This window comes from Bubalus kerabau, chromosome 8, assembly GCF_029407905.1.
Source record: "Bubalus kerabau isolate K-KA32 ecotype Philippines breed swamp buffalo chromosome 8, PCC_UOA_SB_1v2, whole genome shotgun sequence".
In the NCBI taxonomy this organism is placed as follows: Eukaryota; Metazoa; Chordata; class Mammalia; order Artiodactyla; family Bovidae; genus Bubalus; species Bubalus kerabau.
Window position 1 is genome coordinate 54,048,952 of NC_073631.1, and position 15,329 is coordinate 54,064,280.

General features: G+C 35.5%; 1 protein-coding gene across 13 annotated transcripts in view; it reads right to left on the reverse strand.

Annotated features, from left to right (window-relative positions):
• The window catches only part of CFTR (CF transmembrane conductance regulator), a 318,775-nt gene that overhangs the window by 216,307 nt on the left and 87,139 nt on the right, over window positions 1-15,329 (reverse strand). For all 13 annotated transcript variants that reach the window (XR_008717817.1, XR_008717819.1, XM_055590287.1 and 10 more), the window contains 2 exons: window positions 11,462-11,641; window positions 6,315-6,506 (listed from right to left, as the gene is read on the reverse strand). Coding sequence is in view for 11 of the 13 variants with exons in the window: in XM_055590287.1 (XP_055446262.1) it covers window positions 6,315-6,506; window positions 11,462-11,641 (372 nt within the window). In the remaining 2 variants the exon portion in view is untranslated. The remainder of the gene's footprint in view (window positions 1-6,314; window positions 6,507-11,461; window positions 11,642-15,329) is intronic.

Sequence of the window (15,329 nt, forward strand, 5' to 3'; positions counted from 1 at the left end):
TTATAAAAGCCAATTACTGCTCCAAACCAGGTACTTTTACATAAGAGTGAGTCACTAAATAAAGACAGTCCAATTATTTGGTATCCAAATGCTGGCCTGCCTAGAATCTGTTGCTGTCAGTTGTGGGGTAGTATGGTAGGATAAGGTATTGAAGAATTGCAAATGGTTGGTATTCTGGAAATTTTAAAAAGGTAAGAGAATAGTGAGATATCACTCTTACAGTACGAAATATGATTAAACTCTCCTTAACGGAGAAGTAAGTTAATGTGGGGCCAATTACATTAATTCCTCTTTTGGGGCTAGCAAAATCTTCAGTGCTGGTTACAAAAGTCACAAATATTTAGGAGGATTTTAAGGGAAGCTTGGGTATAGAAAGAAAACAATGAGGATAAGTCAATGCACACAAGGATACACAATGGTATTTTAAAAGAACTATTAATTTGTCTAGAAATCCTTTTACTATAATTAAGATTTGAAGTATGACAATATAAGCAAGACTTGGAGACGTTCCTGAAAGAGGAGATCTCAGGGTAAAAAATCTGAGCAGAACTTGCTCACTCGTGTCTGCTCGTTACAACTTTTCTATCAGCATAGCCCTGTCTCTATGCCCTTCCCTGTGATAAAGTCTTCATGCAACTCCACTGACTGAATATTTTCAACCACAGACTGAAATCAGGAAACTATGTGAACTATGTTGTGCTTGCTTTTTCCTATCCAAGAAAATTTACACATACCTGCCTAATCCTATGACACCAAGCATCATTACACACGCAAGTACTTTGTGGGTATTAAAGCTGAAAAGAAACACAAAACTGAGGAAGAAAATACTCCACCTCATCTCCAGTTCCAAATCTAGATGTAGTATATTAAGAAACAGAACAGCTTTGGCAGTCAAAGTGAAAACATATTGCATCATGTATGTTTGTATTTGCAGATGGGGCTGCAAACAGTACACAGAGGAAGTCATCAGCTGATACCAGCTGTTAACCCTCAAGGACTCTGTAGGTATTTTGTGTTCCTGTGCTCAAAATTCCTCCATGCTTAAAAATATAAAACCTTCATTTTTGGAGATTCTCACTGGCCGTTTTCAAAGGTGTGAAGACTTGCTTAACAATAACAAAAATTGGAAACTCTGAATTCACTGAAAATAGGAAAAAATTTTCATTTTGACTGTCAGGATAGTCTAGCACTTTTAATTATTTTTATTTGTTCCTCATAACAACAACTTGCTGTTGTATAATCATCTCCTCAAACTCTGAGACTGAGAAGCTCAGAAAAGAACATTTTCTGAGTAAAATTCTTGCAACTGACATGCCTACTTCAAAACTTATCTCTGAAACAGTCAACCAATAAGAACTTATCCTTATGCCTATCAATGTGCTTGGTATAGTATTCCAAAATAAAATTTTTAGAATCACCATTCTCAAGAAATTTACCATGTAGTTGGATAGATAACAACATACAAGAAACATTCAGAAGGAGACAGTCACCACACTCACTGCGTTTATCAGTTTAAAGTACAGGAATTTAGGAGATGCTGGATGTTTTTGCCTATCATAAGATGAGTAGGAAGATCTAAATCAGTTGCAAAAGCCAGCAGAACAGTAAGGAGCTGGGACTCGGGGACTATTAAAAATAGAAAACTAAGTGTTTTATTTGATATTTGAAAGCGAAGAGGATGAAGAATGAATTAAATGGTGATCATCATTGTCATTACAGCTGATCTAGTGGTGTCCTCCACTGGTACTCTGTTAGCAAGACCAGTGGTCCCTCTGCTTGATCAGATATCTCAATTCTATGTAACTGATCTCCACATCCTTCCTTTCTAAACCCACGGCATTTCTACCTGTCCTTCTTTCCAGTTCCTGTTATACAAGGAATCCTTAATCCTAAACCAACTACTCTTCTCTCTTAATTTCTTGAGGAAAAAAAATATTCACTCTTTCTCAAAGGCTCATTTTCCCTGATGCCATTTGTAAGGATGCAAATAGTACACAAAGAGATCCCTATCTTCTCACAATTCCTCTGCTACTTTTGTCTCTTGTCCATCATTGACATTAGCTGGATTATTGAAATAGCTTCCTATTAGTCTTCTTCCTTCTAGTCAGAATAAAAAACAGTACGGCTCCTCCGTCCATGGGATTTTCCAGGCAAGAGTACTGGAGTGGGTTACCATTGCCTTCTCCGAAACAGTACTACAACTACTACTATTAATAATAATCACTGATTTATTCAGTGTTTTCTATGTGCTAGAAGAATCCACAAAACTGTACAAATTAGGTAATAATATCTTCATATTGCAGAGGATAAAACTCAGTATATAACAAGGTTAAGTAATGTTCATCAGCAACCCACCCTGTTAGATTTCAAAATCTCTTTTCCTTCTGCTACCCCAAAAAAGTTTGAATCATATCCACCTTAATTCTGCTTCACATTTCATAGTCAAAGAGATATATCTAAATTGCAAAGCTGATTACATCACTCCCCTGATTAAACCTCTCCAAGACCAAATTCCTGAGACTTGTACACAAGCTCCCAAGACATGGCCCTCCAGTTTCCTTCCTCCCTACTCACTGTCCCCCAGTTACACCCTCATTCTGTCAAGTTGCTTATGGTTCCCTGCACTAACCAAGTGGTTTCATGTCTGGTATTTCTGCTCATAGTTTTCTCAGAATATCTTTTCCATTAACCTTAATGGAAATGGAAAATTTCAATTTTCCATTAAAATTTCCTTAATTCCTTCTACTTATCCTTCAAGGTGTTTTTAGAGAAAGCCTCCCTGAACTGACCAGGCAGGCTGAAAGTCCTCAACTGGGCTTCTGTAGTGCTGAGAGAGCTTCTATCCCAACATTTGCTATATTATATTGAAATGATCTCTTGGCATATGTTTTTCACCAATCAGCCTATAAGCTCTTTGAGTGAGGGAATAATCAAGTTTTCATTCTGCACCTACCCTGCCTCCACCACAGTGAACAGAGTCTGGTAATCACAGAAGTCATGCTGTGAGATCTGAAAGGGAAAGAGAAACTGGAATCACCTCCCAATCCCATGGCCATTTCTGGAGCACAGAACCAATGGGCCAATGCTCCAAACCTTCAGGATTGTATGCCAACTCTTTTCTTCCAGAGAACACTCAAACTTCTGTTACTTTGGTCATACAGACCAACTATAGATAACCACTTTTAAAATTTTCTCTCAGAACTACTTTTGTCAACATCAAAATTCATACTGATGACTTTTTCATGATTCTGATTCATGGTTCTCTTCAATTATGCCAAACCCCACCTTGTTTCCACAGCACTCACTAACAAGAACTGGCTTCGAGACACATTTCTTGTGTCATGCTCTCTAGTGGTATTCTCTACCTCCAAGGGAAATAGAAATTAGCTACAGCTCACTGAGTGGCAAATATGCACCAAATGCTGGGTTAGGCACTTTCTATTTATCTCTTTTAATTTTCTCAACAATCCAACGACTATCACTTATCAATCTCACTTCTCATATACCTAACCTTCTCTCTCTTTTACTGGCAACTCCAATGTTCTTAATAAAAAAAATTCCTCCAACACCATAAGTTCCATTCTTGTCACCATAAGAATTCCACAGGGAATCATTCCATCAGAAAAATGGCCTTCTGACTCCTCTGAAGGTTATTTCATCATTAGCAGACCCAGATTTTCCTTTTACTCCTTTAGAAATGCCTCTTTTTTTCCCTGTTAGAGTAACCTAACATTCTTTATTGATATCTTTTCCTATTGGCCCATGAACTTCCAAAGTATATATATTTTGTTCTATTCATATTTTCATAAAATGTCTCAATAAATGTTTTCAAAATTAATACCCCCTACTTTCTTCTAGTTTAAAAGCTTAATTAGGCACAGAAAATTATATGATTACATTTTTGTGAAATATCTAGACTAGGAATATTTTAGAGACAAAAGGTTGCTTACAGTTAGGTAGAGAGGTTAGGGATGAGAGAATGTAAATTGATTGCTAATCGAGGTTTCTTTTAGAGGAATTGAAAATGTGATGGTTATACAACCTTGAGCATATGAAAATAAAAACTACAATGAATTATACACTTTAAAAATAATTTTAAGACTAGTCATGGAATCGGAAAAAAAATAAAATGATTTTACTCTTCCCCTGTTTCTCTCATTATTTTAGCAGTTTTATCACGGTACAATTCACTTACTATACAACCATTCATTAAAATACAGGTCACTTGATTATGCACTCTTTAGAAAACAGACCACACCCTATTCACCCTGGCATTCTCAGAACCTATTCAGAAGATAGCAAATGTACATTCTATGAATTAGGTACCTATACCTCTGAATTTACTACTACTAATATAGATACGTCATGCATGCCTGCATGCATGCGTGCTAAGTCGCTTCAGTCACATCTGACTCTTTGTCACCTTTTGGGCTGTAGCCTGCCAGATTCCTCAGTCCAGGCAAGATCACTGGAATGGGTTGCCATACCTTCCTCCAGGGAATCTTCCTGACCTAGGGATCAAAACTACATCTATTATGTCTCCTGCATTGGCAGATGGGTTCTTTTTACCACTAGTGATACCTGAAAAGCCTATCGTTTTGCCATATTTAAATTAAATATACTTTTAAAGGTTTACTTGGGGGAATCAGGACAGCATTTATAAAACTATTTCTATGAGAAAAGATATATTTAAAAGCAATAAATAAAGGTACCAGAAACTTTCCAACACCTTTGCACTAATAAATAAACAGAGCTCGTGCTTTATCTTGCAGGACACTGAGTATCACTCCTACAGCCTAGCCCCTCATAGACAAATACCTACGTTCTCTAGAAACACGCAGAATTTTTTTATAACAAACTTAATGAGTGTTCCAACCTACAGGTTGTGCAATACTATTCTTGGAAGAAGAGCTTTTGAGGAATGAAGAATATTTTCTTCAAGGTAAATCAAATATTTTTCAGAATAGCTTTTATTTTCATTATGCTTTCAGAGTGTGAAAATAAGAGAATTAAGCCTTTAAAAGCAACTGTTGAATGAGTCTGTATATACATAAAGACTCATTTGTTCAAGCATGTAGCTCTCTTTTATAAGGACTGTAGTTTCTATCTAATCCACGATCAGCCTTTTTTTTTTTCCTATTTTTCATACGCTGTATATTAAGCTTCATTTTATTCCCAGTGCAATTTTTTTCACAGAAGTTGATTTAAAGGGTACTACTAGTATCAAATGCCATCTATCAAGGACAGTGATTTTGAATCAAGATCAGTATTCAGGCAATACCGCTGACAAACCTCATAACGTGATATTTTCCCTGCTGATAAAACTCATCATGGTACTTTCCCTACCATTACCACCATAATGACACTTTCCCTAACATTAAGATCCAGGGGATCTTCCCAACCCAGGGATCAAACCCAGGTCTCCTACAGTGCTGGCAGAGTCTTTACTGTCTGAGCTACCAGGGTGAAAAGTGAAAGGTTGCTCAGTCCTGTCCCACTCTTTGTGACCCCATGGACTCTACAGTCCATGGAATTTTCCAGGCCAGAATACTGGAGTGGGTAGTCTATCCCTTCTCCAGGGGACCTTCCTGACCCAGGAATCGAACCAGGGTCTCCTGCATTGCAGGCGGATTCTTTACTGACTGAGCCATTAGGGTGTGAACCCTTTATCATACAATTTATGTGCTGAATAGTACAAGATCCATATATTGGCTTTACTTAGAATACTTTATGTATTTCTAGATGATGAACTCAGTCCTCAATATTGTTATGAACTGATTCATCATAATTTTGCCACTGTTTCAGAGGATTACAGACACTAAAGGTTATATAGTTACATGTCCAAGGTCAAAGGATGAGATATAATCATAACTTTATCTTAGATTCCCTATCGGCAGGTCAGTGTTTGTTTCTTTAGGCTATGGTGTTATTAAAATAATTAAAATTCTCTTACGTAATTCTGAAGTACCTTTAAAAAAATGCATCCTATACAAATGCTCATTGAGGACATTTGTCTCACTAATAAGTGAACAAAATTCTTGCCATTTCATAGAGTTTTTATTGTAACCAAACCAGCCCATCATTTAAAAAATGAAGTGTGTATTAAATTCATTAAAAAATGAATTGTATCTTTATGTTTCTGCAGGCTTCTTATAGCAGGGGTCATATATTTTATCAATTACTTTACTCCCAGTAGTTTACTCATAGTGGAAATGGGATTAATATATGTAGACTTATTAAAACATTAAATATATAATTTAGGTAGTTTGAAGGTTTCATATGCATAACCAGAAGTTTCTCACATAATTACTTACCTCTTCTAGTTGGCATGCTTTGATGACACTCCTATATCTATATTCATCATAGGAAACACCAAAGATGATGTTATCTTTAATGGTTCCAGGCATGATCCAGGAATACTGAGAGCAGAATGAAATTCTTCCACTGTGCTTAATTTTACCCTCTGAAGGTTCCAATTCTCCCATAATCATCATGAGAAGTGAAGTCTGGAAATACAACCAGTGTTATTAAGTCAAATCATTTGATCAAATCATTCTCAGGATGCAGGTGCCACCAACTGTCATCCTAAGCATAGGTATCCTAATTTTTAAAGATTCTGTATTCATTCAATTCAAAATTTATGAAGCACTTCCTATTTTGGGTATGCTGCTATGCACAAAAGGTACAAAGGGAGACAAGAGTCAACTACAACAGAATGTGGTAAGTGCTACACTAGAGGCTCACAGAGATGGGGTGCTGAGTTCAGATTGCTGGGATGGGGTTGGAAGAGGTCAGGGAAAGATTAGTAATAACTGACATGTACTGAGTGCTCATTTGTTTTCTCACATGCCTTGTTCAATCCAATTCTGTTGGACCTTTCTTGCAAACATGTGCATAATCTGACGGCTACTTCCATTACTATCCAGATTAAGCTAACAACATCTCTTGCCAGAATAAATAGAATAGCTTTCTAACTTTCTCGGAGAAGGGTTCTAACTCCTTGCTCCACCCTTGTCTTCCTACAGTCTATTCTCTAACTCCTTGCTCCACCCTTGCCTTCCTGCAGTCTATTCTCAAAGTGGCCCTGTCAAAATGTAAGTCAGATCATGTTACTTTTCTGCTTAAAACCCTCCAATGGCTTCTAAGGTTCTCAGAAAAAAGGCCTAACTCGTTACAAAGCCCTTTATGAGGCTCGCAGGGCCCTTATGTAATGGTCTCGCCCCCATTACTTCTCTGACAGCTCTACTCTCCATGGCTCACTCTGAGCCAACCCCACTGACCTCCCTGCTGCTCTGTGAACCAGACAGACAGCCCCATTTCAAGGGTTTGCTCCAACCCCTACCTGGAAGACTCTTCCCCAGATGATCATATGACCTAACCTCTCACCTCCTTCAAATCTTTTCTCAAATGTTACCTTTCAATGAGGCCTCCACTGCTTAAAATTGCACCCCTATCATCAATCTTTCTTTCTGTTTTATCTTCAAAACATTTATCATCATATGACATTATATATATATACACACACACATATATATATAAACATTTTACTCAATAATATAATGACATTATTGTTTGTTGTTTAGTCATGTCTGACTCTTTGCAACATGATACACTGTATTATACAGTATTAAATAAGGGTTCAATAACTTTAAAAAGTAAATTACTGGTACATAAACAGACAAATCAATGGAATAGAATTAAAGCTACAAAAGTAGATCTAAATGCATAAAAGAACTAGTATTTGATAAAGACAGCATCTAAAATGAGTGGATAAAAATAGACTATTCAGTGTATGTTGTGGGACAACTGAACAGCCATGTGGAGGGCAGACAAAAAACTGTAGCCGTATGCCACACCCAACATGTGATGAATTTCAAATAGGTCAAAGAATAAGTACAAAAATAAGACTGTAAGAATACTTAAAGCAAACATTGAAGGATGTCCAAAAGAAAAGAAAAACAACTACCACAGAGTAAGAAAGCTTTTCTATATGAATCAAAATCCAGAAGTCATAAAATAAAAAAATAAATCACATTATAAAGAAAAAAAAAAGACTTGGGCACAGAAAACAAAAGGAAAAAACGTCAGACTGAAGTAAATGTTTGCAAGTTATATGACACAAAGGAATAATTTCCTTCTTGAGTGATATTAAAGTCAAAAAGAAAAATAACAATAACTCATTAGAAAACAGTACAAAATATACAGATATTTCACCAAAAATTAAAAATAGAGGTGACCTTTAAACATATGATAAAGTTTTTACTTTATTCCTAATAAGAGAAATGCAACTTTTAAAAAGACTGACATATGACTTTACCCAACAAGAGTGGAAAAAATTCAAATGTTCGATAACAAAAGCTGGGGATGCTGTGGGGAAACAAACCTACAATCTACATGGACTGTAACACACACACACAAATTGAGGCAGCCTTCAGGTAAGAAAGTTTTGCAGATGTACAGAAATACTAGTAGATGTTCTAAATGACATATATGCAATATTATTCATAGCATCATTCTTCATATTAGCAAAACACTGGCAATAACCCAACTGTCAATCAATAGGTGATTCACTACATTACAAACATCCATCCAAACAATGAAATACTATGTATAAAAGTATATACATTCAAAAAACTAACAAGAGTGTCTGTCTGAATTGGGAGAAAGAATGGTGAAAAGTGGAAAATAACCAGAGGAGAAAGAGAAGTGAGAGAAAATTTTTCGAATTTTTATGCACTTAAAATTTTAATTTTAACAAACAGTAATACCACCTAAAATATATTAGGAAGAAAGAAGGATCAAGAGATAGGCACTTTTTTGATACCTATTTCAGTAAATTTTAAAATTCTTGTTGTATATGGAAAATATCCAAAATTCCTTCAGTTCAGGTGTTCAGTCGTGTCCGACTCTGAGACCCCATGGACTGCAGCACACCAGGCTTCCCCGTCCATCATCAAATTCCTTACTTCTACATATAATTCTTCTGTATAATTGAAACTCTAAGTGTTATTTTCTTATAGAACAGATTTTTAAACCCCAACAATGGAATGGATCTGATTACATATAAATATATACACACATATTACATGTGTGTATATATATATATATATATATATATATACACACACACACATACATATATGTATACACAACATATATATATGTATACACAAAATACAGGTTTGGATCTATGTAAGTTTGGATCTATATCAAATACAAAGGTTAAATATATATTTAACAATATTTATCTATATAAACATATAAATATATAATATTTATCAATATTTTGGTATTTTGAGAGATGCAAAGTTAAACTGAATTAATATATATAAAATGCCAAATATTGATAAGACCTTGGTTTGTTCCCTGGGTCAGGAAGATCCCCTGGAGTAGGAAATGGCAACCTGTTCCAGTTGTCTTGCTGAAAAATTCCATGGACAGAGGAGCCTGGTGGGCTACAGTGGGTCACAAGAGTCAGACATGACTGAGTATGCATACACATACATATGTATACTGATTGAATAACATGCCATTATATAACTACACCAAAATTTACCTAATCAATCCCCTATTATGAGATATTTAGGAGTTCTCCCAATTTGCAGCTATTGAAACAACGTGAGGAATATCTTTATATAAAAATCTCTGCAAATATACTAGGGTAAATCATACAAATAGAATTGTTAATTGGTTACTTTTAAGGCTTTTAATACACAAATTACCAAATTGAGTGGTTCAGTATTTATCTTGAAATGTGAGTATTTGCAATTATTCTATCTTATATTTTAGCTAGATCTTTTATCTAATAAGAGTATAAAATGCTCCATTCCTACTGAAATGAAAGGACGTCCTCGTAGACTTAGTTGCCAAACTCTATTTCTCAGAGGGGTTTAATTATTCCTAAGGAACAACTGCCTCCATCTGACTCTGTCTTTATATCTACTTCTCAGAAGATGTAGCTGTAACTCCAGCCAGCAATCATCTGCTCATCAATTCTTAATAGAGTTGCCTGAAATTTAATTGCTGGTTAAGTCCCATAATTTGTAATTCCAAAGCTGTTTGTTTACACCTTTAAAAGAAGTAATTTTAAACACATAAAATTAATTTTAAAAAATTCAGTGAAACACAATTACTATCTTCCCATAAGCAATCATTCTCAGTCAAGTCATCTGTGATTTGTTTGTTAGCAAATCCTGCTATGGTATCATTTTCTTTTAATAGTGAAAATTTCTAGTTATATAAGAAATAGAAGGAAAAAGTAGCACTTTAAGAAGAAATACATTTTTCAAAGAAGAAAACACACAAGTATAGCTGCTTTATTGAAGGGCCTATTTTACAGGTGGGAAAACACATACAGAGAGAGAAAAAAGCAAATTGTATATTGCTACAATTATGAACACCAAATTCAATGACTAGAAATTTTCTATAGTATTTTGTTTCCCAAGTCTCAGACTAAATTCTTTAAAATGTGATTCTTCCTTAACCAGACATTAATAAATAACTATTTTTCAGGGGTATTTAATTTCTGTTTATATTTACATTTTTATCTTACAGTGGCACTGCTCCTTCCCTCCTTCTTCCTTTTCTTTCATCAAAGTATTCTGAAGAGTTTTAAGAGGACACTAAACTTTTTTTAATTTTTCCAGAAAATATTGTAGCTAAAATTACAGTCAAGTGGGAATAAGAACCTCCTTTTAATAGACTTCCAAAGCAAATATCTATTATCCTTAAGTAGTCCATTTCAAAGCCGAGACCCTTTCTTATCTCTGATTGTATTCCTTCATGCCCTTTGAATGTATTTCCCAGATAAAGAGAACAAGTGTTTAACATTATCTGAACAATAGCTCAAATCATTCAAGACTAATATAAAGTCTTCTCCTGACAATGAAATTTGACCCTTTAATTTTTTAACCTCAATTTTTGTCAGATGTATCTCCAAATATCCATGGTTTATAATTAAATGAGGTAAGGTGGAAGGCTGATCAGCACAGAATACAGATTCCTATGTATTGTCATCAAAAACCTATCCCACTCAATAATTTTCCCTCATAATAAATCATAAGCAAGCCTGAGTCCATTCTCCAAAAAAATTCTGTGTCAACAAAATGGGGATCTTTTGCCCATGTGGTTACTAAAGTAAAATGTAAACCATGACTTTCCTGGACCAGCTCTGAGAAAATGTCTTTGCCACAGATTGGCAAAAAAGGATGCTTTACTTGTTCAACAAAGTTATTAAACGCTCACCATGTATGTGCATGACACTGCACTGAGTGATGCCCAAAATATAAATATATAAAAGAAAAAGTTACTGAAGATATCAGAAAGAAATGAAAGGCTAGAGGACACTATCAGTGGAATAATTATACACAGTATCCAAGTATTCTCCTTTTACAAACTAGAAAAAGAAAGGAGAAAAGCATGTCAGGTTAACATCTTCATGGTGAGGTATAAAAGAGACTACCTTGCCTGCTCCCGTAGATCCAGCAACTGCCAACAACTGTCCTCTTTCTATCTTGAAACTGATATCTTTCAGGACAGGAGTACCAAGAAGTAAGTTACTGAAGAAGAGGCTGTTATCACCATTGGAAATTTTTCTATTGGTATTATTTTCTTTTGCTTTCTCAAATAATTTACTAAATCCCTGTAAAAAAGAAAAAACACAGTAAATAAGAAGGTATGTTTCTCAGATATTTTCAATGTGTGTGTGTGGGTGCAGTTGTGTCTGATTCTTTACAACCCAGTGGACTGTAGCCTGTCAGGCTCCCCTGTACATATAATTTTCCAAGCAAGAACACTGCAGCAGGCTGCCATGTCCTTCTCCAGGAGATCTTCCTACCCAGGGATCGAACCTGCATCCCTTGTGTCTTCTGCATTGGCAGGCAGGTTCTTTACCAGCTGAGCCACCAGGGAAGCCCAATATTTTCAATAGCTATTTACATGATGTATTATTAGTTTGAAGAGTACATGGCACATGGCCCATACTTTATAGCACACAAGTTATAGCACATGATTTCTAGAGCATATGATCCAAAATATTTCAAAATTATAATTTCAATTGCTGATTGTTGCTCACCATCAAATTTAATTAAAGATATCTAGCTGGCAACCCACTCCAGTGTTCCTGCCTGGAGAATCCCAGGGACGGGGGAGCCTGGTGGGCTGCCATCTATGGGGTCACACAGAGTCGGACACGACTGAAGCAACTTAGCAGCAGCAGCAGCAGCAGCTATCTATACAAAGGTATCTATCTCCTCTCCCATAGGCTGAATACATACACAGATTTATTCAATCTTCAGCAGAGTAACAATATATGAGGTAGACTTTATAAACTCTTTCATTCAAAGTTGTAGACTTTGACTTAGAGAGGTTAAGTAACTGAAGTCATTTAAGTAGTAGGCCTGAGTGGAATTACAACCCAAATCTAACTCTATCATGCTGGCACCTTACTCTGAGAAGCTCAAAGTATTTTAGTAGTTATTACTAAGTGTAAATGTGATGATACTACCATTTAATTTGAATGAATTCCATTTTTGCAAAAGCGCTGGGAGAAGGCGTTCTTGTTTGAAAGCTCCCTGCTTCTGGACTGCCCTATGGGATGCGTTAGAGTGCGTGCATGTGCCTAGTCACTCAGTCGCGTCCAACCCATTTATGACACCATGAACCATAGCCCACCAGGCTCCTCTGTCCATGGCATTCTCCAGGCAAGAATACTGCAGTGGGTAGTCATTCCCTTCTCCAGGGGATCTTCCCAACCCAGGGATCAAACCCAGGTCTCCTGCATTGCAGGCAGATGCTTTACAATCTGAGCAGTCTTCAAATCACAGTTAATAGCACTGCAGGTGATCAGGAGGAAGGTAGTAGTTCACAGAGTTTTAAGAGAATGCGTTTTCACAACCTCAACATCCCGAAGTACTCCTTCCTAAAGTTAATCATCTGAGAATTCGCTTGCTCTTTGTCACTTCTCTTTCCTACTTTCTGCTTCTCCCCTCAGAGAAGAGGCAGTCTTCTCACCAGTCCTAAGTTTAGCTAGGCTGCCCTTTCCGGAGTGTAAAAAGGTCCATGATATGAACATGGGGACCATAAGAGAATGATTTTCTCCTGAGAGGGGATCCCATAAAAACAAAGCCAGAAATACTGAAGGAGGTAACATCGTGTTTCACCAGGTTTCAAAGTGATGGCATCTATGTGTCCTGTCATCTCAGAATCAGACTTAAGAGATGAATTGAAGAACAAGTTATTTTAATTAACTTATTATTTATCTAATTTTAGTAATTTAATAAATTAATACAAATTATTATCTGCATTTTAAAGTTACATTTTCCTGATATAAAGCAAGTAATATTTATCTGATTGACTTAGCAATCAGACTTGACTCTATAAATTCATTTATTTTCCATGAAATTGAAAATACTGAAATGGCAGCTCCCAAGTTTTGACAAAAATCCATTTAACATATGAAGACACTATACAATAGACAAAAATTACATTCTTTACCACCACTTAAATCTATGTTGAAAATTCATAAGTCAACTTAAAATGTATCAGTGGTATACAGATTTTCAGTACTATCAAAACTTTAGGGCATACATAAGCAATTAAGGTTTAAGACTACTGCTTGAATTCTTATGAGATGGATGGCTAACATCTCTTTCAGTCATCAAATAACTAAAAGCAAATTTTTAAGAAGTAGGCAATGAAAATTCTTCAAGTGAGACAAAGGCATTTTTTATTCTATTATTAACTTATTTATCTAATAGATATTTATTGAGCATCACCTCTATATTAAAGACTACTTCAAAAGTCTCAAATAGGAGAATAACAAATGGGCAGATATTAATATTGCAACGTGTTTAGTGCTACAACTGAAAACTCACACCAAGTCCTATAGGAGCACATTACATAAAGCAAGTTACTCAGTCTGGAGCTTGTCCAAGTAATTAACCCAGTATGAGGCTATGAAGGATATAGGTGGTATTTCACAAGACCAAGAAATAGTATAGGCATTCCAGGAAGAAGGCCTGCATGCATGATGATTTAGGCTTAAAAGGACAACATACACCTCAGGAGTTGTAAGTGGCTAGGTGAATGTATATAGTAAGATGACAAAGGATATCCTCGATAAACTGGGCAGTGCAGACTGTTGAGGGGCTCATGTTCCATGCTTAGAAATAGGGCTTTTATCCAATAAACACTTGGACCAATGGAAGGTTGCTTTTACTTTAATTTACCTTAATTTTAACTCCTGATTACAGAAGTCAAAACTTACTTCAGACAATTTGGAAAACAGATAAAAGCAGCAAGAAGAAAAGAGAAATCAGCTGTAGTCTTAACACTGAGAAGAAATCATGTTTAACATTTCAGTGAGATCCCTCCACTCCTTTGCATATACATAAAATCATATATAATTTACATTAAGGAAAAATTATACATGAGCTTTGTGATCCTCTTTTTCTGACTTACAATATAAATCATAAATATTTTCACATACCATTAAACACACGTTTTAATATAATTTTAAGTTGCAGGATAGTATCAAAGAGTATGGATAAACTATAAATATTAATAGTTCTCATTTTTTACATTATATGACTTTCTTTTTAACTTAATAATTCTGTGATGTGTGTACTTCGCTATAAATCATGGAACAAATCTCTGGTTTTTTTAGTATAAATTTCCACAAGGGAAATTTCCAGAGCAAAGGTATAGCAAACATTCCAAGTCTTTGGAAAAGTAGTTTCAAATTCTCTTCCATCAAGGTATAAGAGTGCTAGATTTCAGGAACCATCATCAACAATGTTGATTTCTGATTTGGGATTTATTTTGTTTTGTTTTATTTTTGTGTGTTTTGTAAGTGAAAATGGAATCTCAGTATTGATCTTATTCTTATTTATTTGATCCCTACTCTGGCTGAACACTTTGTGTTTACAAGCTCCCTGTAGTTGTGAGAGAAATGATTATGGTATCCTTTGTCTTTATTTCAGTATCTGTCTCATCTTCTCAACTAGCTGCATAATAATTGATAAATTATGACATTCTGAGCTTTAGGCTCCTGGACTGTTGAGGATCTTAAGTGAGATAATATAGATGAAAGTATTTTGTATACAGTAAAGCAGTAGTCCATTTTTTTCATTAGATACAGGATGGTGAGTAGAAAAAACATTTAGAGTCAGAGAAGCCTAGGCTGACCTTTATGTCCTAACCAGTTGTATAATCTTGTTCTAGTTACTAAAATTCCCTAAAGCTCAGCTTCCTGATATATAAATAGAAATTGTTCCTACTCACAGGTGTGAAGTGAGGGAGGAGTCATATATAATTCACCAGGGACATGC